This window comes from Oryctolagus cuniculus, chromosome 13, assembly GCF_051225735.1.
Source record: "Oryctolagus cuniculus isolate XC-2025 breed Fujian yellow rabbit chromosome 13, ASM5122573v1, whole genome shotgun sequence".
Classification (NCBI taxonomy): domain Eukaryota; kingdom Metazoa; phylum Chordata; class Mammalia; order Lagomorpha; family Leporidae; genus Oryctolagus; species Oryctolagus cuniculus.
In genome coordinates this window covers 79,776,869-79,801,671 of record NC_142879.1, presented here as the reverse complement: position 1 = coordinate 79,801,671, position 24,803 = coordinate 79,776,869, and the positions used below count along the sequence as shown (strand labels likewise).

The 24,803-nt window shown below is 40.8% G+C and overlaps 2 protein-coding genes across 6 annotated transcripts in view; both read left to right on the top strand.

The window, feature by feature from the left end:
* ASB13 (ankyrin repeat and SOCS box containing 13) overlaps nucleotides 1–24,803 on the top strand; it is a 50,549-nt gene that overhangs the window by 382 nt on the left and 25,364 nt on the right. The window contains exon 1 of one of the 5 annotated variants that reach the window (XM_002721688.6): nucleotides 24,111–24,286. The exons of 2 other annotated variants lie outside the window; for them this stretch is intronic. In XM_002721688.6, coding sequence (XP_002721734.1) covers nucleotides 24,244–24,286 — 43 coding nt within the window. In that variant the 5' untranslated portion in view covers nucleotides 24,111–24,243. Of the gene's footprint in view, nucleotides 1–24,110; nucleotides 24,421–24,803 lie in introns of those variants that run through there. 2 more of the 5 variants (XM_089312411.1, XM_089312409.1) reach the window with 2 other exon arrangements.
* On the top strand, nucleotides 11,268–12,379 carry LOC100351044 (heterogeneous nuclear ribonucleoprotein A1-like). The gene has a single exon (XM_051834749.3). It carries the CDS (start codon nucleotides 11,283–11,285, stop codon nucleotides 12,243–12,245), a length of 963 nt encoding a protein of 320 aa, XP_051690709.1. The 5' UTR covers nucleotides 11,268–11,282; the 3' UTR covers nucleotides 12,246–12,379.

The window sequence follows — 24,803 nt, the reverse complement described above, 5'->3', positions numbered from 1 at the left end:
AGTTTTGTCCTTGGTTGATTGATTTTTCTGTGGTTAGATTCTGTATTCGACACTGGGATCGCAATCGTGATCAAGCTAGACAAGGATCTTACCCATAATGCAATTTCTTCTAGAGGTGGTTTCACCAGTAAACCAGCCTTAACAAAATACAATTTCAGGAAACAATACTTGCTGTGAAAAGAGACTGGAAAGATAATAACAAATGAATCTAAATGAAGAATGGGAAGGGAGAGGGAGTCGGAGATGGAATGGTTTGGGGGTGGAAAGGCGGGTATGGGGGGAAGAACCACTATAATCCAAAAGTTGTACTTACGAAATTTATATTTATTAAATAAAACCTTTCTATAAAAATAAAATCAAGGAGAACAATAAAAAGAAACGAAATACTTGTGAGTAAGGTGCGAGGATAGAGGCAAGCCATCACTAGATGTTGCTCATGAACTTGGACTAATTATCTTTTGGAACCCATGAAGCAAATTTACCCAGTAGTCTGTTCTATCAGCAGAAAACTAAAACTACTCCCCTTCCTTGATAACAAATCTAACCACTTTTTTTTACTTCGTTTAAAAATATATTTGCTACCTAAACATACATACTTAAACTGTATCATTTAGTTTGCTTGTGGTTTAACTGCTATATAAATTGAATAGTTTCATGCATGTTTGTGGTGCCTATGGTTTGGGATGTACTTGTTCTTTCATTCTCATTGAATTTGTGGATGTAGCACATTTTGTTTATCCAGTGTACTGTTGATGGACATTGGATTGCTTCCAGTTCTTGACTATTATGCATAAAGCTGCTATGAACATTTGTATCTCTTGGCACACATGTATGTTTGTTTGTTTTAGGTGTATACCTAGAAGTAGAATGCTGGAATATTCATATAATTTGAATTTTTATTTCCATAAATATTTATCTCCCACCCCACTCCACCACTGCCTTGGCCCAATTTACTTGTCTACCTCATTGATGCTGTGCTTGGTTAAGTGAGTTCCTTTGGCTGATAGACTGTTAGACATGGGGCAGGTGTTGTAGCACACTGGATTAAGCTACTGCTTACCATGAAGGCATCTCATATTGAAATGCTAGTTTGCGGCCGGCGCCGCGGCTCACTAGGCTAATCCTCCTCCTTGCGGCACCGGCACACCGGGTTCTAGTCCCGGTTGGGGCGCCGGATTCTGTCTGGCTCCTGGCTTCGGATCGGCGTGATGCACTGGCTGCAGCATGCCAGCCGCGGCGGCCATTGGAGGGTGAACCAACGGCAAAGGAAGACCTTTCTCTCTGTCTCTCTCTCTCTCTCACTGTCCACTCTGCCTGTCAAAAAAAAAAAAAAAAGAAATGCTAGTTTGCATTTCTGATCTAGCTTCCTTCCTGGCCCTGACACCTTTGAAAGCTGGGGATGGAGTTTTTGGCTGCTAGCTTTGTCATGGCCCAAACCTCACTGTTATGATCATTTGGGGAGTGAGCCAGTGAATGGAAGATATCTCTCTCCTCTGCCTTTCAAATAAACAAATACATCTTTTGAAAAAGACTGTTGGACATGACACAGCAGGAATCTTACCTATGCTTGTGTAGTTTGGTTTGGTTTTTTTCCTCAAGTGATTCACATGAGGAGACTGTTCTATGTAACTCTTAACTCTTCAGCCTGTGTCTCTGGAACACATCTATCTGGAGAATTTAATTGGCACCAACCCACAATCCAGTGTACCATAGACTAGCAGAATCTTTGATATCCCCAAAATTGATTCGTCTGAGAAAAATTAGTACTGTTGTTAATGCCATTATGTTTGGGTGGTTTATTATGCAGAATTACTGTGGCAATAAAGAAAATATATCAACCTTTTATAAATTGGCTATATCAAGTTAAATGTCCAGAAACAGTATGAAAACTCTAGTTCTTCTACATTCTTGACAACACATGCAATTCATTTCTTTTTCATTATTTAAAATGTACAGTTTCCAATCAAAAGTTAGGAGGCATGCACAGAAACCAGAAACACTGTACACTAGGGAAAAAGCAAGCAACAGAAACTGCCTGTGAGTAAACAGATATCTGGGGCCAGTGTTGTGGTATACCAAATAAATCCACTGCCTGTGACACCTGCATCCCATTTGGGCACAGCTTGTGTCCTGGCTGTTCTACTTCCAATCCAACTCCCTGCTAATGTGCCTGTAAAAGCAGTGGAAGGGGCCAGCACTGTGGCATAGTGGGTTAAGCTATGCCTGCAGTGTGGCATCCCAGATGGGAGCTGGTTCAAGACCCAGCTGCTTTCTGCTATGGCCTGGAAAGGACTAGAAGATGGCCCAAGTGCTTGGGCCCCTGCACCTGCATGGGAGACCCAGAAGAAGCTCCTAGTTCCTTGCTTCTGTATGGTGCAGCTACGGCCGTTGCAGCCAAATGGGGAGCAAACCAGCGGATGGAAGACTCTCCTCTCTCTATGTAACTCTGACTTTCAAATAAATAAATAAATCTTTTTTAAAAAAGACAGTGGAAGATGGCCCAATTGTTTGGGCCCCTGCACCCATGTAGGAGACCTGGATGAAGCTTCTGGCTCCTAGCTTCAGCCTGGCCCAGCACTAGCGATTGCTGCCATTAGGGGAGGAAACCAGCAGATGGAAGATCTTTCTCCCTGTGTTTCTCTCCCCCGCCCCGTAACTCTGACTTTCAATAAATAAATATTTATTTTTAAAAAATGACCGGATGTCATATTTAAAAGACTTAATAATAGAAATAATAAATATATTCATCAAACTAAAGGAAAACAGGCTACAATTAGCTAAGGAAGTTGTGACACTGTTGTATCAAATGGAAAACACCAAAAGAAAATGAGAGTGGTGTTGAAAAGTTTGGTAATTGAAATAAGGAACACTGGAGGGATTCAACAGTAGATTCGAACTGGAGGAAGAAAGAATTATAAACTTGAACATAGATCAATAGAGATTATGCAAGCTGAAGAACAGATAAAATAATGAAAAAGCAGCAGCACCTCAGGGAAATGTGGGACATTACGCATGTCAATATTTGTATAATAGTAAAATTAAAGGGAAAGGCAAGAGAGAAATAATGGCTGAAAACTTCTCTAATAAGAACAAACAACAAGGCAGTGGAATGACATTAAAAGTGTCCAAAGGGAAAAAAAAACAGTCAATCCATAATCCTATATTCAGCAAAACTCTTTCAAAAATAAAAATGAATTAAAGGTTGTTCCAGAGGAACATAATTGAATTTGTTGCTGCTAGCATACCTGTTCTGGAAATTGAAAGCTAGTAACTTGGGGCCAGCATTGTGGCACAGCAGGTTAAGCCACCACCTGTGACAACAGCATCCCACGTGAACTCTGGATTGAGTTGCAGCTGTTCCATTTCCAATACAGCTCCCTTCAGCTACTCCACTTCCAATACAGCTCCCTTCTAATGCATGTGGGAAAGCAGTGGAAGATGACATGCCCTTGTGACCCATAGGACAGACCTGGATGAAGCTCCTGGCTTTGTCGCCATCCTTGTGGTCATTAAGAGAATGAATCAGTGGATGGAAGATCTCTCTCCCTCTCTCACTGCAATTCTTTTTCAAATAAATCTAAAAAAAAAAAACCTCCAGATAGTAATTTAAACCCACATGAAAAACAGCACCAATAAAGTTAATTATTAAAGTTATATTATTAAAAATAATGTAAATGTTCATTCTCATTTCTTCCCATAACTGATTTTAAAAGCAATTATATGCCAGCCTTTGCAGCCATTCGGGGGGTGAACCAACAGAAGGAAGATCTTTCTAGTCTCTCTCACTGTCTTTAACTCTGTCAAATAAATTAAAAAAAGCAATTATATGAAATACCATGTACCTAATGTAACAATGGGCTTAGTGGAGAAATGAGCTATAAGTATATAATAATAACAGCACAAAGGAAATAGATGAGAACTAATCTGTACTTGGTTAAAGATATGACCACAGATCATGAGAAATAGTTAAAACAATATATTGTTGTGTATGTAATACTAGTAGATATAATATGTATAACATTAGTATCATAAAAAGGGAATATAGCTATGTAGGCATAGCATGTTTTTTACCATTGGCATTAACCTAATATAAATCTGAAGGTGATTCCGTTAAATTGTGATATCTATGGTAAAGAGCAGCTACTTTAAAAATCTTCAAAAATAAAACAAAAAATAATTTAAATAACTGAAAAATTCTATATTAGAAGATACTCTGCAAAAGAAAAGAGTAAAGGAGGAATAGAGGAACAAATGAGATGAGACATACAAAACAAAAAATTAAGTGGCAGTCATAAATCCAGTTATTTCAATCATGATATAAAACATGGATGTGTTAATGTAATCAAAAGGTAGATGTTGGCAGAATAGATAAAAAAAGATTAATCTGTATGTAGAAAGCAGCCAAAAGAAAGCTAAAATATTTATAATAGAAGACAAGATAGATAAAACACAAGTATTATTACAGATGAAGAGTGAAATGCTCATACAGGATACCAAAAGATACAACAAATATATAAAATGCATATGTAATAACACCAAAACACATGAAACAAAAATTGCAAAATGAGAGAGACAATAATAGTTGGAGACTTCAGTAACTAACTGAGTAATTCAGAGAGCAACTAAATGGAAGAAAGCTTCAACAATACTTAAATCTACTAGAATTGGGCCGGCGCCCTGGCTCACTTGGCTAATCCTCCACCTGCGGCACCAGCACCTCAGGTTCTAGTCCCGGTTTGGGTGCCGGGTACTAGTCCCAGTTGCTCCTTTTCCAGTCTGGCTCTCTGCTGTGGCCCAGGAGGGCAGCGGAGGATGGCCCAAGTGCTTGGGCCCCTGCACCTGCATGGGAGTCCAGGAGGAAGCACCTGGCTCCTGGCTTCAGATCGGCACAGCGCCGACCATAGCCGCCATTGGAGGAGTGAACCAACGGAAGGAAGACCTTTCTCTCCGTTTCTCTCTCACTGTCTATAACTCTACCTGTCAAATAAAAAAATTAAAAATTTAAAAAATCTAGAATTAAAAGATCTTTATGGAATGCTCCATTCAAGAACAGAATATGAATTTTTCTCAAGTGAACTTGGAACATTCTATAAAATAGACCGTATGCCAGGCCATAATACAAACCTCAATAAATAATAAATTTAATAAGACACAAATAATGCAAAGTATGTTTTTTGACTATAATGGAATGAAATTAGCAGGAAAAAATTAAGAAGCTTACAAATGAGGAAATTAATATACTCAATAACCAATCAATCTATGAAGAAATCAAAAGGAATATAAAAACTTTGAAGTAAATGAAAATGAAGGCACAACATACAGAAACATACAGATGCAGCTAAAGAAGTGCTTATAGAGTTAAATTTATCTGTAAGTGCCTATATTAAGAAGAAAGATCTCAGTAATCTAAATTTTACCTGAAGAAACTAAAGGGGAAGCAAAACCTAAAGTAAGCAGAAAGATGGAAATAACAAATATTAAGGCAGTAATTAATGAAATAGAGAATAGAGACACCATGGAGAAAAGCAATGAGAAGAAAATCTGGTTCTTTGAAAATATTAAAACTGACAAGCCTTTTCTTGACCAAGCAAAGAAAAAAGACTTAAATTACTAGATTCAGAAATAAAAGAACATTAATATCAGAAATAAAAAGGATTATAAGGAATATTGTGAATAATTATGTGCCAACAAATTATAAAACTTAGGAGAACTAAATATATAGAAATAGTGCAAACGACTGAAAGTTGACTCAACATATAGAAAATTTCAATAGAACTCTAACAAGTAAGGTGATTGAATTAATAACAACAGTAGCCATTCACAAAGAAAAGCTCAAACCCATATGGTTTTAACATCATATCCTACCAAACATTTAAGAGGGAATTAATAGCAGTTCTTCACAAGCTCTCCTGAAAAACAGAAGAGGGTAACACTTCCAAATTTGTTTTATGAGGCTAATATTCTCCTGACGTAGATAAAACAATCACAAGAAAAACTACAAGTCAATATATTACAAATATGATTGTAAAAAAAACAAAAACAATTCAGCAAAATATAATTGTAAACTATGACCAAGTGTATTTATCTCAGAAATGCAGTTGATTAATTAATGTAACATAAGTCAATAGAATAAAAAATGAAAATCACATAATCCTCTCAGTGGAATCAGAAAAGCTTTTGATAAAATCAAACAATTTCATGATTAAAAACACTCAAAGTTGGAGTAAAAAGTAAACTTACTCAGTTCTGTAAAGGGTGTCTACAATAAAACCAATCTTATATCATACTGAAAGATAACAGACTGGATGCTTTCCCTCTGATATCAGAAACAAGACAAGACCTATTTTCAGCTTTTCTATCTATCATTATACAGGACATTATAAACAAGGTAGCAATGGCAAAAACTTAACATTGTGTATGGAAAAGTAGTGCACATAGAGAATCCTAAGGCATCACATTTAACAACTTAAGAATCAGTGAGTTCAGCAAGATTGCAGGATACAAGATTGTAAACACTAACGTAGAAATCAGTTATATTTCCATACATTACAATCCACAAGTGAAACTAAGAAAATAATTCCATTTATGGTAGTATCCAAATAAATAGAACACATAGTAAATTTAACAAAACAGCCAAAAAAGTACTCAAACTACAAAACCTTGTTGAAAGAAATTTTTTAAAAAATCAATAAATGAAAAAAACATCATTTTCATGGATTAGAAGATTTAAGACAGCAACACTCTGCAAATTATCTACATATCCATACAATCCTTATTTCCAGATGATTCTTGTGTAGAAGTTGATAAGTTGATTCTAAACTTCATAAAGAATTGCATGGAACCCAGAATAAATAATCTTGAAAAGGAATAAAATAGGGGGACTCAAATTTCTTGATTTCAAAACTTAATTATAAAGCAATAGTAATCAAGATAGTGGAGTACTGCCAAAAGACATAGACCAACGGAACAGAATTAAAAATCCAGAAATAAACCATGCCTTTATGGTCAACTAATTTTCAGTAGGGGTGTCAAGAACATCAAATGAAGAATCAGTATGTCTGCAAATTGTGCTGGGATACCTGGGTTGTCACATGCAAAAGCATTAAATTGAATCCTTGCCTCAAACCGTATACAAACATTAACCCCAAATGTTTCAAGACATAAAAGTAAGAACAAAAATTAAAACTTGTAAAAGAAAAAACACAAGAATAAATATTCATGATATTGAATGCGGCAAAGGAAACTCAAGAAAAAAATAACCAAGAAAGGGAAAAAAACTCCAAGATCTAAAAATGCAATTTAAAAATAGATTTTATGTAAACAACAACCAAACAAGATTTGGAAACCAATAGACATACTTTTGGCTAAAGAAAGAACAAGATGCCAGTGTTGTGTACAGTCACTTAAACTGCTGTTTGAGATGCCAGCACCCCGTAACAGAATATTGGTTTGAATCCCAGCTGCTCCACTTCTGATCCAGCTCCCGCTAGTGTGCCTCGAAAGGCAGTGGAAAACAGTTCAAGTGCTTGGGTCTTTGACACCCATGTAAAAGATCTGAATGGAGTTCCAGCCTCCTGGCTTCAGCATAGGCCAGCCCTGGCCACTGAAGTCATTTGTGGAGTGAACCAGCAAGTGGAAGATACCAATCTCACTCATTTTGTCATTCTACCTTTGAAATTAATAAAACTTTAAAAAAAGAACAACAAATATGAAAGGAATATTAACCATAGGAAAGGAAATAAATAGGTGTATGTATTTATACATCTATAGTTATAAGACTACTAGGCATATCATATACAAATACATTTGGAAATTTTAATCTAGGGAGCAATAATAAAAAGTTCCCCCAAAAGATCTATGAATCTATGAATATGTTCCCTTATTTTGTAAAAGGGTCTTTGAAGCTATGTTTAAATTAAAGCATTTGATTTGGGGGTTATCTTGAATTATTTGGGAATGTTCAAAATTGCAAAAAAAGTCCTTGTAAGTGCCAGAGGGAATAAGGTAGAATGGAACAAGCTAGATCTAGAAAAAAGAACAGGAAATGTCATTTAACATGTTTCTGTGCATTTACAGTTGAATTACAACAACTGAAAATTACAACTATAAAACAAAAGACACAACCATGGAACCTGAATTACGTTGTTAATAATGGTATTTAAAGAGCAAATCTGTAATATATAATGGTTTTGAATGCTATAAGAACCATGAGGGGATCAAATATATAAAAAAATTGTTGAAAAATAGTTTACACAAAATAAGATTAGTATATAATATTTGAGATATATTATTAAAAGCAGTACTTTATTAAATATTTTTATTGAGATTTGCTTTATTTATTTGAAAGGCAGAATTAGAGAGAGAGAAGGAGAGACAGATCTTCGACCCACTGTTTCTCTCCCCACATGGCTACAGTGGCCAGGGCAGGACCAGACCAAAGGAACAAAGGAGCAAGGAGCTTCATCCAGGTCTCCCATGTGGGCAGCAGGAGCCCAGACACTTGGGCTACCTTGTGCTGCTTTCCCAAGCACATTAGCAGGAAGCCAGATCGTAAGTGGAATAGCTGGGACTTAAACCAGTGCCCATATGGGATGCCGGCATTGTAAGCAGTGGTTTAACTTGCTGTGCCACAATGCTGGCCCCAATATATTATTTTTAAAAGCATTGAGCACATTTTAATTTTATAAACTATATTTTAACATAAACGTATGTGCACATATTATGCCCAAAGCACTGTGTTATGAAGGGTTACACAAGGAGTCAGACCTTAGCATTAAAGCCCTTACATTCAATGTTTTAAGATACTTAAAACAATATGTAGGCCAGCACCGCAGCTCACTAGGCTAATCCTCCGCCTTGCGGCGCCGGCACAATGGGTTCTAGTCCCGGTTGGGGCACCGGATTCTGTCCCAGTTGCCCCTCTTCCAGGCCAGCTCTCTGCTGTGGCCCGGGAGTGCAGTGGAGGATGGCCCAAGTCCTTGGGCCCTGCACCCCATGGGAGACCAGGATAAGTACCTGGCTCCTGCCATCGGATCAGTGCGGTGCGCTGGCCACAGCGCGCCAGCCGTGGCTGCCATTGGAGGGTGAACCAACGACAAAGGAAGACCTTTCTCTCTGTCTCTCTCATTGTCCACTCTGCCTGTCAAAAAAAAAAAAAAAAAAAAAAAAAGACAGTATGTAGGTAGGAAGTCTAGGTGTGTCATTAAAGAGGAACATTTTGTGGGAGGTCAGAGAAAAGTGTGATACTTATGACTGGGAAATTTTGCACAAGGTTTATTTGAGTAGGTGATAATTTAACCAATCCTGAAAGGCAGGTGGGATCTATACAAACAGAAGTAAAACAGAAGTAAAGAGTGATTTCAGAAGGAGAGCAGCCCAAGGATGGAAAAACTCAAAATAGCTGGCCCATAGTGTGCAGTAGGATCATTAGTGCATGAAAACTTTATTGGATTAATTAAGAAAAGCCTTGAAAGCCACACTGAAACTACTGATGTATTTGGTAGATAACAGCTGACTATCAAGATCTGTGTTTGGGGGTTGGTGCTGTGATACAGCAGGGCAAGCCACAATCAGCATTGCCGGTATTCCATATGGACGCTGGTTCATGTCCTGGCTGCTCCACTTTCAATCCAGCTCCCCGCTAATGCACCAGGGAAAGCAGCAGAAGATGGCCCAGGTTCCTGGGCCCTTGCCAGCCACGTGAGCGACCTGGAAGAAGCTCCTGGCTCCTGATTTCAACCTGGCCCAACCCCAGCTATTGCAGCTACTTGGGGAGTGAACCAGCAGATGGAAGATTTCTTTCTTTGTCTCTTTCTCTCTCTCTCTAACTCTACCTTTCAAATGAATAAATATCTTGAAAAGAAAATCTGTGTCTGGTAAGTAAATACAATCATTAAATCTGTATTTTAAAAAAACTGGGGACAGAGCCGGCGCCGTGGCTCAATAGGCTAATCCTCCACCTTGCGGCGCCGGCACACCGGGTTCTAGTCCCGGTTGGGGCACCGGATTCTGTCCCGGTTGCCCCTCTTCCAGGCCAGCTCTCTGCTATGGCCAGGGAGTGCAGTGGAGGATGGCCCAGGTGCTTGGGCCCTGCACCCCATGGGAGACCAGGAAAAGCACCTGGATCCTGGCTCCTGCCATCGGATCAGCGCGGTGCGCCGGCTGCAGCGGCGGCCATTGGAGGGTGATCCAACGGCAAAGGAAGACCTTTCTCTCTGTCTCTCTCTCTCACTGTCCACTCTGCCTGTCAAAAAAAAAAAAAAAACTGGGGACATTTAACTCATTAATCTCAGGTCTCCTTCAGTTAATATTGTCACCTTGGCACCCCTGTGCTTATTCATTGTTTATAAATCCCTGTTGGTGCCGCGGCTCACTTGGCTAATCCTCCACCTGTGGCACCGGCACCCCAGGTTCTAGTCCCAGTTAGGGCACCAGATTCTGTCCCAGTAGCTCCTCTTCCAGTCCAGCTCTCTGCTGTGGCCCCGGAAAGCAGTGGAGGATGGCCCAAGTGCTTGGGCCCTACACCCGAATGGGAGACCAGGAGGAAGCACCTGGCTCCTGGCTTTGGATCGGCGCAGCGTGCTGGCTGTAGCGGCCACTTGGGGGGTGAACCAACAGAAGGAAGACCTTTCTCTGTCTCTCTCACTGTCTAACTCTGCCTGTCAGAAAAAAAAAAAATCCCTGTTGGTTTGGTGGCTAGGTATTGTAGATGCAAAAAAATTTCCTACAACCCTCTTTATTTTTTGAATTCATATTTTTAAAGATTTATTTAATTTGAAATGTAGGACATCAGAAAGAAGGAGAGATACTGAGCAAGAGTGAGAGCGAGAGCGAGAGAGCCTTCCATCCCCTAGTTCAACTCTCCAAATGGCCACAATAGCCAGGATTGGGCCAGAAGGAAGCCAGGAACTGCACCTGGGTTTCCCACACAGGTGGCAGGGGATCAAGCATCTAAGCCATCATCTGCTGCCTTCCCAGGCACATTTAGCTATGGCCTGGGAAAGCAGCAGAAGATGGCCCAAGTACTTGGGCCCCTGCACCCACGTGGGAGACCGGGAGGAAGTACCTGGCTCCTGGCGTCCGTTGGGTGCAGCTCCAACCATTGTGGCCATTTAGGGAGTGAACCAATGGATGGAAGACCTTTCTTTCTGTCTCTCCCTCTCACTGTAACTCCACCTCTCAAATAAATGAATAAAATCTTAAAAAAAAAAAAAAGAGGGATACGCTCGTTGGCTTACTCCTTTCTGCCTGTGGACGTCGAGTTCTCTCTTCCCACCGCCGTCATGTCGAAGTCAGAGTCGCCCAAGGAGCCCGAGCAGCTGCGGAGGCTCTTCATCGGAGGACTGAGCTTTGAGACGACCAATGAGAGCCTGAGGAGCCATTTTGAGCAATGGGGCACGCTCACGGACTGCATGGTAATGAGAGACCCGAACACCAAGCGCTCTAGGGGCTTTGGGTTTGTCACCTACGCCACCGTGGAGGAGGTAGATGCGGCCATGAACGCAAGGCCACACAAAGTGGATGGAAGAGTTGTGGAACCAAAGAGGGCTGTGTCGAGAGAAGATTCCCAAAGACCAGGTGCCCACCTCACTGTGAAAAAGATCTTCGTGGGTGGCATTAAAGAAGACACTGAAGAGCATCACCTCCGAGATTACTTTGAGCAGTACGGGAAAATCGAGGTGATTGAGATCATGACTGACCGAGGCAGTGGCAAGAAGAGGGGCTTTGCTTTTGTGACCTTCGACGACCATGACTCCGTGGATAAGATTGTCATTCAGAAATACCACACTGTGAACGGCCACAACTGTGAAGTGAGGAAGGCCCTGTCGAAGCAGGAGATGGCCAGCGCTTCGTCCACCCCGAGAGGTCGAAGTGGTTCTGGAAACTTTGGTGGTGGTCGTGGAGGTGGTTTTGGTGGCAATGACAACTTTGGTCGTGGAGGAAACTTCAGTGGTAGTGGTGGCTTCAGCGGCAGCCGCGGTGGAGATGGTTATGGTGGCAGTGGGGATGGTTACAATGGATTTGGTAATGATGGAAGCAATTTTGGAGGCAGCGGAGGCTACAATGATTTTGGCAATTACAACAATCAATCTTCAAATTTTGGACCCATGAAGGGAGGAAATTTTGGAGGCAGAAGCTCTGGCCCCTATGGTGGTGGCGGCCAATATTTTGCCAAACCACGAAATCAAGGTGGCTATGGTGGTTCTAGCAGCAGCAGCAGCTATGGCAGTGGCAGAAGATTTTAATAACTGCCAGGAAACAAAGCTTAGCAGGAGAGGAGAGCCAGAGAAGTGACAGGGAAGCTACAGGTTACAACAGATTTGTGAACTCAGCCAAGCACAGTGGTGGCAGGGCCTAGCTGCTACAAAGAAGACATGTGTTAGACAATACTCATGTGTATGGGCAAAAAAACTCGAGGACTGTATTTGTGACTAATTGTATAACAGGTTATTTTAGTTTCTGTTCTGTGGAAAGTGTAAAGCATTCCAACAAAGGGTTTTAATGTAGTTTTTTCTTTTTTTTTTCTTTTGCACCCATGCTGTTGATTGCTAAATGTAATAGTCTGATCATGACGCTGAATAAATGTGTCTTTAAAAAAAAAAAAGAAAAAAGAAAATGTGCTTCTTGCTGAATAAAAAAAGAAGAAAAAGAAAAAGAAACCTAATGAAATCTCTGGAGCCAGAACACTTGATTTCAATCCTGCCACTTGAAAGTTGGGTGCATTTGGGCAGATAATTTAACCTCTCTGTGCCTAAGCACTGTTATCTACAAAATGAAGATAATAACAGAACCTACTTCATAGGATTAATATATGAGTCAAGACTTATTATGTGTTTACTATAATTTTTCAGCATATGGCCTGGTGTGGTGAAGAGTTTTTAAAAAATTATTTTAATGGATGAATTACATTGACAGCTGCTGGACCAAATGATCCAATTTGTTATAACCAAAAGAGCAAAAGCCAGACATCATAAGACTCCTGATTCAGTGTAGTAGAAAGTTTACAACTTATAAAGTAGTCTTACCAAAATCCTGAATCTAATGAAGCTGACTATGGATTATAGATCTAGCTTCTGGTGAACATTAAATACAGAGAACAGAGGAACAAGTCAAATGACACTGCAGAGATGCAATCAGCAAAGTTGAAAACGTGAAAAATTTTGCAGCTAATGGCCCAGTTTCTTTTTCAAAATATATATTACAAAAGAAAAAGGGGACTAATATGGCATAGAGGGTAAATCTGCCACTGGCAATGCCTGCATCCCATATGGGTGCTGGTTCAAGTCCCAGCTGCTCCACTTCTGATCCAGCTCCCAGCTAATGGTGTGGCTTCCTCACAGTCTCCCATGTGGTTGCAGTTCCCAAGCACTTGGGTCATCTTCCACTGCTTTCACCAGGCCATAACAGAGCAACTGGGACTCAAACCCGTGCCCATATGGGATCTCAGCACTGCAGGTGGCAGCTTTACCCACTACACCACAGTGCTAGCCCCTAGATTTATTTATTATTTATTTGGAATACAGAGAGTTACAGAGAAGCAGAAGCAGAGAGAGAGAGAGAGAGAGAGAGATCTTTCATCTGCTGGTTCACTCCCCCAGATGGCTGCCATAGCTGGAGCTGGGCCGATCCAAAGCCAGGAGTCAGGAGCTTCCTCTCGGTCTCCATGTGGGTGCAGGGGGCCAAGGACTTGGGCCATCTTCTACTGCTTTCCCAGGCCACAGCAGAGAGCTGGATTGGAAGTGGAGCAGCTGGGTCTCTCGCGCCCATATGGGATGCTGGCACAGCAGGTGGCAGCTTTACCCACTACGTCACAGCGCTGGGCCAAGAACAGGGTTTTTTCCTTCTTACTGTTTGTTGAATTCTTTACTTAGTGGAGAGTTAAGCTTATGATTATAAAATAAAGTATGTCACTGTAAAAATTACAAAAGGAAGGAAGAGGGAGGATAGGAGCATGGGAGGGAGGGTAGGATGGGAAGCATCACTGTGCTCATAAATATCTCTCTCTCTCTCTCTTTCTCTCTCTCTCTCTCTCTCTCTCTCTATATATATATATATATATATATGAAATTTGTCCAGGCTATATAAATAAAAAATATTTTTAAAACCCCACTATGTTAAGTTAAAGAAGGTAGTTACTGAAGACTACATGCCATATAATTCTATTCATGTGAAATGTCCAAAGTAAAACAAATCTATATGTACAAAGACAGACAGTAGATGTTAGTTTAGAATGGAGTGAGTAATGACTGCTAATGAACAGGAAGTTTATTATTACCATGATGAAAAAGTTCCTAAATTAGATTATGGTGATGGTTTTACAACTGTTCAAATTCTAAAAAGAAAAAATTGTGTTTTTTTACTTTAAAAGGGTGAATTTTATGGCACATAAATTATATATCAATAAAGTTGTTATAAACTGTATAATTATTTAATGAAAAATAACAATGGATTAAGAGGTTTAAATCATAAGTAGAGGGAAAATACTTGATGATAGTACAATGGATGAACATGGAGAAAATGGAAGTATAATGTTATAAGCTTATAAAATTTAATGCAAAGTGATATATTATTTGAAAGTAGATGCTCATAAGAACAATAGGTATTTTATAAGCCTACCCCTAAAAATGTAAATAAAGTATAGACAATAAATAACAAAAGAGGCAAAATGAACACTTGATAAAAAGTTCTTCATTAAAAGGAGGCATGAAAGGAGGAAAAACAAAGAGTAAATAAAATAAATGGGAAATAAACCTCAAGTTCAATCATGTCACTACATACATTGAATTTGAAGTACTAAGCCATTAATTAAAAATTAGAGATTGTTAGACCCAAGTATGTACTAAAGTAGAAATGACATGCTTTAAATATTAAAACACATAGAGGGGCCGGCGCTGTAACCCAGTGGGTTAAAGCCCTGGCCTGAAGTGCTGGTATCCCATATGGGCAACAGTTCTAGTCCTGGCTGCTCCTCTGCCCTTCCAGCTCTCTGCTATGGCCTGGGATAGCAGTAGAAGATGCTTGGGCCCCTGCACCCACGTGGTAGACCCAGAAGAAGCTCCTGGGTTCTGGCTTCAGATCGGCACAGCTCCAGCCATTGTGGCCTATCTGGGGAGTGAACCAGCAGATGGAAGACCTCTTTCTGTCTCTACCTCTCTCTGTAACTCTGTCTTTCAAATAAATAAAATAAATCTTCAAAAAAAAGACACATAGGTTGGGGCCAGCACTGTGGTGTAGTAGGCTAAGCTTGAGTCTGTGATGCCAGCATCCTATATGGGCACCAGTTCTAGTCCCAGCTGCTCCTCTTCCAATACAGCTCTCTGCTATGGCCTGGGAAACCAATAGAAGATGGCGCAAGTTCTTGGGTCCCTGCACCCTCATGGAGAACCTGGAGGAAGCTTTTGGCTCCTGGCTTTGGACTGGCCCAGCTCTGGCCATTAAAGGAGTGCACCAGCAGATGGAAGACTTTTCTCTCTGTCTCTCCCTCTCTTTGTCTGTAACTCTACCTATCAAATAAATAAATAAAATATTTTTAAAAAACCATAGGTTGAAGGCAATAGGATAGAAAATATATACTTGCAAGCATTAATCATAAGAAAGCTGGAATGGCTATATTTGTATTGGACAGTGAAGACTGTGCAGCAAAAAATGTTAACAAAGAAGGACATTTAAAAATGATAAAAAGAAAATCAAGAAGATACAATCTTGACTATATATACATTTAAAAGACTGCTTTAATAATAAGACAAAATCTGACAGAACTGAAAAACACAAAGACAAATCCATATTCATTGCTGGAAACTGACCCTGTTGTCTCAGGAATTTAATCTAACTGAAATTAATAGAAATTTTACCAAGTGACTATGAAGTACATATCCTGTTAATGTGTATATAGGACATTTGGTAAGACAGGTAATATACTGGGCCATAATAGAAATCTTCATAAATTTTAAGAGGTTGAAGTAATATAGGATATATAATGTATGTATTGTATACTCACATTAAATTAGGAATCAATGACAAAAGGATATCTGGAAAATTCCAAAATATTTGGAAGTAAAAACACATATACATCTAAATAAGCCATGGGTCCAAAGAATAGATCATATAATATAATAGGAAATTTTTTTAATAAATTAAAATGAAATAACACACAATACTTCAGGGATGCAGCTAAAGCAGTGATTAGAGTGAAATTAATCTCCAGTCTTACAGACATGGCTAACTAACAGAGAAGCTGTTTCCTTTCACCATGGAATTCCATACACACTTGCTTCAGGATGTTAAGAAGTTGAAAACAGAGATCCAGTGAGAGTCTGCTGCTACTTATTTTAGAAAAGAAAAAATGTTCAGAATGAGGTACATGTTGCATTGAAAATCCAAGGATGTCTGTTTAGCATCGTGTTTCTTTCTAAGTAGTTGAAGATTGGATACAGCCGCTTTCAAGTTCACTTTGGAAAGGGTATCTTGAGACTCCCCAGATCACCAGAAATTTCACCAAGGTGAAGGGTATCTGAATTTTTATGGCATTTGCTTCCTACCCTCTGGCCTGCATGTGTCTTGTGAAGATTCTTGGAGTAGATACTAACTCCTGCTCATCAATCAGTTTGATATCAGCATTAAAATCACAGACTACAGCAATGTCCTATTGAATGGAGAGGCAATCAGTATTCCTGTAGGCTAGGTTATGACATAAGGTTGGAATATTGATATCAAATTCTGAGGTAAGATAGGTAAGGTGAATCACCACCTCTGCCAACTGGAAACATGGTCTTCACTAATGGGTATGGATAGAGAAAGCATACATCAAACCAGTAGTTGCCCACCAGCAATGAAGCCATTGCTGAAACAGCAATTCAGAAACCATTTCTGAGTTATCCTGGATCAAGTTTATGGTGAATTCACTGTCTTTACCCAAGATCTATCTGGTTCTCTGCACAGCCAAAATATGTGAGTTGAATGAGGATGTGGTGGAAATCATAACCCTGCATCTCTCACATTCTTGATGGTGGCCCTACTCTCTGCAAGAATGTAAGATTGCTTTTTCATATTTTAGTAGACAGAGGCATTTTAGTGACTTCTACTTGGCTTTTCCTACCCAAAGATCTTCACTCCATGATTCAGGTTATCAATATAGGGAAACTCCATGATTCAGGTTATCAATGTAGGTTGCTAGTGTAACTATTGAGATTATTCTTTCTGGAAATGGAGAAATAACTACAGGACTCTACAGGACTTAGGGCCCCTCTAGGTCCATCTGAGATGGATTCCAGTCAAAACCCTATGGACAATTTTCTCCATTAGCCCCTATTGTAACTGGTAAATGTAGTGGCATTTTAGCTTTTCAGGAATTACTGTCAGTTCAAGACTAATGACGAGGAATTCTTGAATATTTATCAATTAGTCATTGCTGAATTCTGATTACTGAATTAGTTCAACTGCCCATGATGATAACTAGTCCTACACTGTCTTTGGTGATTGTTACCACTTGGTCCCTGTCATTATTTTCCTTCTACCTTGATCCAATATCCCTTTGACCCATTGTCTTACTTAGTCTTCAGATCTCTTCCCATGTAAATTGACAAAAATATTACAGTTCTTTTGGTGTGTGTTGTACTTTTCTTATACTGCAAAGTGTCCTTGTTGTTTACCTTCCAGATCTCATAGCTGTTGCCTAGATATAGATTTACAAAGAGTGAGAGGTGGTTGGGGTATGTCCTTGCACAACTCTCTCAGGTAAGGTCATTATAGGTTCTTCGGACAATACTAACTATCTCAGTAAACAAAGGATGGATTCCTGCTACTGTTAAAGGCTCTGTATGGGTCAGGCACTGTGGCTGATTAGGTTAAAGCTGTAGCCTGCAGTGCTGGCATCCCATATGGGTGCCCGGTTGAGTCCTGGCTACTTCAGTTTTAATCCAGCTCCCTGCTAACGTTCATCGGAAAGCAGTGGAAGATGGCCCAAGTCCTTGGGCTCCTGAACCCACATGGGAAACCCAGATGAAGTTCCAGGCTCTCGACTTTGGCCTGGCTCAGTCCTAGCTGTTGTAGCCATTCAGGGAGTGAATCAGCTGGTGGAAGATCTCTCTCTCTCCCTCTGTCTCTCCCTCTTTCTCCTTCTCCCTCTCTGAAACTGCATTTCAAATAAATAAAACAAAATAAATAAATTTTAAAAAAATAAAAGAAGGCTCAGCATAACTGAGAGCTTGATTAGTGTTGAGGCCAAAGAGCTTCCAGTATGTTATGGTCAAACAATTTTGTTTCCTCTTTAGTAAACTGAGGGCTCTGGAGGTAGATCAAGTTGGATTATAATCTTGGCTCTGACATCTGGTAGGTGCAATTTGAGAAAGTCAAACCTTCCTACATTTAGTTCCCCTCCCTGTGAAAACAATAACAGTTCTTCCATGTAGGTATGGTTTGTTGAGCATTAACCATATCCTATATAAAGTATCTAGCACATGGTACCTACCACATATTTCATCAGAAGGAACTGAAACATCACAATCTGTTTTGCCTTTGTCATTTAGATGTTAATGTGTCTTCTTATCATCTGCTTTCTATAGTTGATGATGTACTAATATATTAGCCACAGGGGCCAGTGTTGTGGCATAGTGGGTAAAGTCACTGTCCACAATGCTGGCATTCTATATGGGCACTGGTTCCTTTCCTGACTGCTCAATTTCTGATCTACTTCAACGCTAATTGCCTGGGAAAAGCAGCAGAAGATGGTCCAAATGCTTGGGCCCCTGCCACCCATGTGATAGACCCAGAAGAAGCTCCTGGCTCCTGTCTTCAGCCTAGCCCAGCCCTGGCCTTTGTGGCCACTTGGCAAGTGAACCAGTGGATTGAAGAGCTCTCTCTCTATCTCTCCTTTTCTCTGTAACTGTTTCAAATAAATAAATAAATATATAAATCATTAAAAATATATATCATCCAGCTATTTAGAATATTTTCTGGAATATTTTCTAATTTGCTGTTTTATTTATTATACCCCTTGTAACCCAAATTGAGTTTTCCTTTGAATGGTTAATTCACCTGTTTCTTTCTTTTGTGTGTGTGTGTGTGTGTGTGTGTGACAGGCAGAGTGGACAGTGAGAGAGAGAGACAGAGAGAAAGGTCTTCCTTTACCGTTGGTTCACCCCCCCCCCAATGGCCACTGCGGCCAGCGCACCGCACTGATCCGATGGCAGGAGCCGGGTACTTATCCTGGTCTCCCATGGGGTGCAGGGCCCAAGTATTTGGGCCATCCTCCACTGCACTCCCTGGCCACAGCAGAGAGCTGGCCTGGAAGAGGGGCAACCGGGATGGAATCCGGCGCCCCGACTGGGACTAGAACTTGGTGTGCCGGCGCCGCAGGCGGAAGATTAGCCTATTGAGCCACCGCGCTGGCCTGTTCACCTGTTTCTATTAACATATTAACATGACAGATATATTTGGTCTAAATTTATGACGATTCTTCATGTTATGATTTTTAATTTTTATTCATTTATTTGAGAGACACACAGAGAGAGCAAGAGAGCATGAGAGAACCCCCATCTGCTTGTTCACTTCCCAAATGCCTGCAAAGCCAAGAAGATGTGTGTATGTGTGTGGAGAGGAGGCTTGAAGCTTGGAGTTGGTAACTCAATCTAGGTCTCCCACATGGATGGCAGGAAAATAACTACTTGAGCTATCACTGCTACCTCCCAGGGTCCACATTAGCAGGAAGCTGAAATCAGGAGCACAGCCAAGCATTGAACCCAAGCACTTTGATGTGGGACCAGGGCATCATAATTGGTGGCATTAACTACTAGGTCAAACACCGGCCTCTATTCTTTTAATTTGCTTTTAGTATCATTCATAAGATATCCTTCAGAGCTGCCTTTGCAGTACAGTAGGTTAAGTCGCTGCTTACAACATTAGCATCCCAAATCGGAGTGCTGGTGTGAATCCCAGCTGCTGTACTTCTAATCCATCTCTCTGTGCTAATGCACATAGGAAGGCAGCAGAAGATGGCCCAAGTGCTTGGGGCCTTGTCCCATGTGGGAGTCCAGGATGGAGTTCCTGGATCCTGGCTTCAGTCTGGCCAAGTCTAAGCTGTTGCAGCCATTTGAGGAGTGAACTGATGAATGGAAGATCTCTTCTTCCGGGTCTTCCATGCAGGTGCAGGGGCCTGAGGACTTGGGCCATCTTCTTCTGCTTTCCCAGGCCATAGCAGAGAGCTGGATTGGAAGTGGAGCAGCCAGGATTTGAACCAGTGCCCATATGGGATACCAGCACTGCAGGTGGTGGGCTTTACCCACTACACCACATGCCGGCCCAAAATTTTAAAAACATTTTTGATATTTATTCAGATCAACACATGTGAATGTAGTTCATTCTGAACTCATGAAATAGCACAGTTGATTGATTCTTTCACCATTTGATGGCTTCTCCCTTTTTCCTCTATTACTTGAGTAAGTGAAGATCCACCCCCTCAGAGCCTCCCTGGGGGAGAGAAGGAAATGTTCTGTCACAGGGTTTGTGGGGTGAAAATATAACTTATCATCTAAGCCAGGACACTTTCAACATGAAAGGAGGCATGACTCGATTCTTTGTGACAAGTGGCTTAAACCATGATTGTTTTAGGCAAAGCTCAATGAAAATATTCATTATGTATGAGTTTGTTATTTCCTCACATTCTCACTAAACCCCATTACTTTCAAAATTTAACATTTTAAAAGAGTTTCAATTATTTATTATTATTTATTTGAAAGGCAGAAAGAGAGAATATCTTCCATCTGCTGGTTCACTACCAAATACCTCAAATGCCTGCAACAGTCAGGAGCGGGCCAGGTTGAAGTCGGGAGCCCACAATGCCATCTCAGTCTCCCACGTGGATGGCATGGGCCAAAGTACTTGAGCTTTCACCTGCTGCCTCCCAAGGTGTGCATTAGCAGGAAGCTGGAATTGGAAGAGGAGCTGGGACTCAAACCAGGCAGTGATGTGGGATGTGACTTTCTCAAGCAGCAACTTAACTGCTGTACCACAATGCCTGCCCTAATTTTGACATTTTTGTCAATAGATATAAAATGGCATCTTACTGGCATACCAAATATTTATTAACATGTCATTTTATTTCTCCGTAAGTTGTCTATTCATGTCCTTTGCTTAATATTTTGTTGATTTATGTTTTTCTCACTGATGTGTAGAAATCCATTAGGTTGTACTGGAGATTAATCTTTCATTAGTTAAATTGAGTTCCAAAAATCTTTCCATCTGTGTCTTAGCTTCTCATTTTGCTTATGTGTCTTTTGTCTTACCAAAGTTTAACATAGCCAAGCCAGCCAAGAGTTTCCTTTATGTCTTGTGCTTTTGTACCTTTCATAAGAAACCCTTCTTGCTCTTGATGTCATAACAATTTCCTCCCATTTTGTAATCACTTTTTTGGTTTTCACATTTTCACACTCAGTTGTTCCAGCCACCTGTAATTAATTTTTAAGTATGATATGAAGTATGAAGCAAATCTCATATTTTTCCTAAAGGGAGACTTTAACTCCGTACTATTTATTGAATGAGTCCTCCTTTCCCCCAGATTTCCAATCTTTTTTTTTTTTTTTGAATACCAGTTTCTCTCCTGTGAGTGCATCTATCTCTGGGGGACTCTCCCTTATAATTCTGCCTTATATTCAATACCGTCTTAATTACTGTATTGTAGAAAGTCTTGCTACCTGGGAGGCAATCTAACTCATTAATCGCAATTTGCCATGAGTGGGGAATACCTATATATGCCACTTTTCTAGAAGCACTCTTAACAGATTCTGAAACTCTAACAAAAAAATCATAATCTTATACAATGACAGTCATTTTAGAAACCCCATGTGATAATTGTTTAAAAATTGTGTACCTTAGATTAGATAATCAGTAAATATTGTTAAATGAATAATAGGAGATTAACACAACATAGATAAGTGGATTGCTATAAAATTAATACTTTGGAACATTCCATTTCAGTTTAAAGAGGAATTAACCTAGATCCTATATTTTCATTCTATACTTTACAACAAATTCCAGATTGTTAAAGCCTTAACAACAGAACAGAACATAATAATATACATATTTTGGTTTTTGGTGGAGAAATATATTCTGAACACTGAAGAAAAAGGAAATGTTTCCAGGGATTATATTTATGATTACACTGAAACTTTATTTTTAAAATTTATTTATTTACTTTTTGAAAGCCAGGGTGATAAAGAAACAGAGAGAGAGATAGAGAGGAATCTTCCATTTGTTGATTAACTCCTCAAGTGCCTGCAACAGCCAGGGCTATGCCAGGTGGAAGCTAGGAGCCTGGAACTCCATTCATGTCTCCAAGTGGCGACATGTGCCATCATCCACTGTTCTCCCATTTGCGCTAACAGGAAGCTGGATTGGAAGTGGAATAGACAGAAATCAAACCAGCACTCTGATATGGGATGTGGGTGTACCAATCAGGAGCCTAACCCACTGTGCCCTGACACCTACCCCAAGATTATATAGAAATTTTAAAAAGCTTTTCTGCATTAAAATGTTGAAATCAAGCAAGACACTGCCAGAAAAAAAATAGAACATAAGCAAATATTTGCCTTCTAACTGATTTGGCAAATACTTGTATAACACTATTTGATATGTACTCAGATCTAGACAATACTTTGTCAAGGAAGAAATATTAAAGAAAATACAAACATATGTGGTTTTATCACAGTGGAAAACATAACATCCTGTAGCAAATATTTCAATTCAAAAATCCATTACATTTACAGGGCTGGCACTGTGGTGTAATAAGTTAAGCATATATCTGCAGTGCCAGCATCCCATATGGATTCTGATTCAAGTCCCAGTTGCTCCTCTCTGCTAATGCCTGAGAAAGCAGCAGAAGATGGCCCAAGTGCTTGGGCCCCTGCACCCTTTTGGGAGACTGGAAGAAACTCCTACCTCCTGGCTTCAGATTGGCCCAACTCCAACCATTGTGGTCATTTGGGGAATGAATCAGCAGATTGAAGACCTCTCTCTCTGTCTTTCATTCTGTCTGTAATTCTGCCCTTCAAATAAACAAGTAAATCTTTAAAAAAATGAAGATTAAAAAATTCTATTAAATTTAGTTAAAGAAAAGGCAGAAAACTTGCAAGAAAAATGTTAGAACCTTTTTTTGTAGACAAGTGGGAAAAAAATGGTATGGTAAACATAGGCTAGAAATTTCATTACCAGGCCTGGAACTCTGAATTCCCAGGATTGTGCCTCCTAAATACGGGGTATGGGGTCTGGATAGCAGAAAAAGAGTTGGGTCATTGGGAAGAGGCCTTTCATGGAGGAAGAGCTGAAACCCTCTGCTCTTTACTAGTCCTCACCTTCCAGTATTTCTTAACTGATATTTTTAGGACACCTGCTAATATTTTGAGTCCAGATAACTTCTACATTTGTGCGAAGTACACGTCGGAGTGAGTGCAGACTCTAGATGAGGTTGCAAGGAACGTTGGCAAGGTCAAGTCTTTTGAATATTGGAAGCTGTTTTGCAACAAAACAAAACAAGTCCAGTGACTCAGAATCATTTGGGAAACAGCTTCCTCATTTTTGCTGGGCTTGTGCCCCAGTTTCATCCTCTAAGAGTTTAAGTGACACACTGAATTAAAAATTGTAAGGGAAAGGATTTTAAAAAATTGGATGTGGACGACTTGAAATTTTCCATTAATCTTCAAAGACAAAAAACAACCAACCAACCAAAGGTTATAAACACTAGTTCTGGCAGAAAGCATTTCTTGAAAGTTAATGCATGGAAGAACTCAGGAGCTTTCAATGTAAGGGATCTAAGTTTTGGCAGCTGGGCACGTTTTGTACATGTTCACACGTTTTGCACGCATGAACACATGTTTTGTGTACGACCTATTTTGCATAAGAACACATAGACGCATAATTTGCAGATGAGCACCAGTCCATGCTTTGCACACGAATACATGCTTGCACAGGGCGCACGTGTGCAGGTGGACACGTTTACAGGGACGCACGTTTTGTAACAAAGCGCGGCGGCAGCGTCAGAGGAGTGGGGCCTCCAGAAATAAGCCAGAGGCTAGTTGGAGTCTGGGGAACAGCGCCAAACAGCGGGAACTACAACTCCCAGCGCGCGGTCACCTCCGGCCGACGTGCGGCCCCGCGCTGAGATTGGCTCCGCCCAGCGGCCCGACTCGACCGGGCTCAGGACCCGGCTCAGCTCCTAGAGCCGAGTGCCCAGCCACAGAATCGCCCAGCGAACGCATGGAGCCCCGGGCTGCTGACGGCTGCTTCTTGGGAGACGTGGGTACGTGCGGGGCGCTGCAGAGGGCGCTGGGCAGGGGTTTGAGGGGCTGGCGAAAAAGGGAGGACCGCCGGAGCCGGCTCTGGAAGACTGGAGAAGCGCACCTAATGGTGATGGCTTTGTCCCAGAGATGGCTGGTGAGCCCTGATCCGAATTCATGGTCAGGGGCGTTTGGGTGGTGGGTGGGGGGAGTGATTGGAGCAGAATCTTGCTGATCCTGAGCATCTCGGACGGAGCCCCGGGTGTCTCGCCCCAAGTCCCAGCGTACTGCAGGGTTGGCTGTTCATCCGTGTGGCGCACCAGATGTGGGGTTTCCGTACCGCAAACCCACCGGAGCGCCGCACAAGTTGGAAATGGGGGGCATGTGTGGGGTCGTGGCCCAGTTGAGGAAGAGTCAGGAAGTGTCGCGAGCCCGTTTTTCTGGGCAGCCCGAGCAGCCAGCCCATCGAGGGAGCAGAAACGCCTCTTTGGCTCCTATGAGGCCGTGGTGCAGTGTCATGAGCATCCTACGGACACAGCT

What these genes read in the sequence shown, in the direction of transcription:
- LOC100351044 (XM_051834749.3), top strand. Translation starts at nt 11,283, where the DNA reads ATGTCGAAGTCAGAGTCGCCCAAGGAGCCCGAGCAGCTGCGGAGGCTC.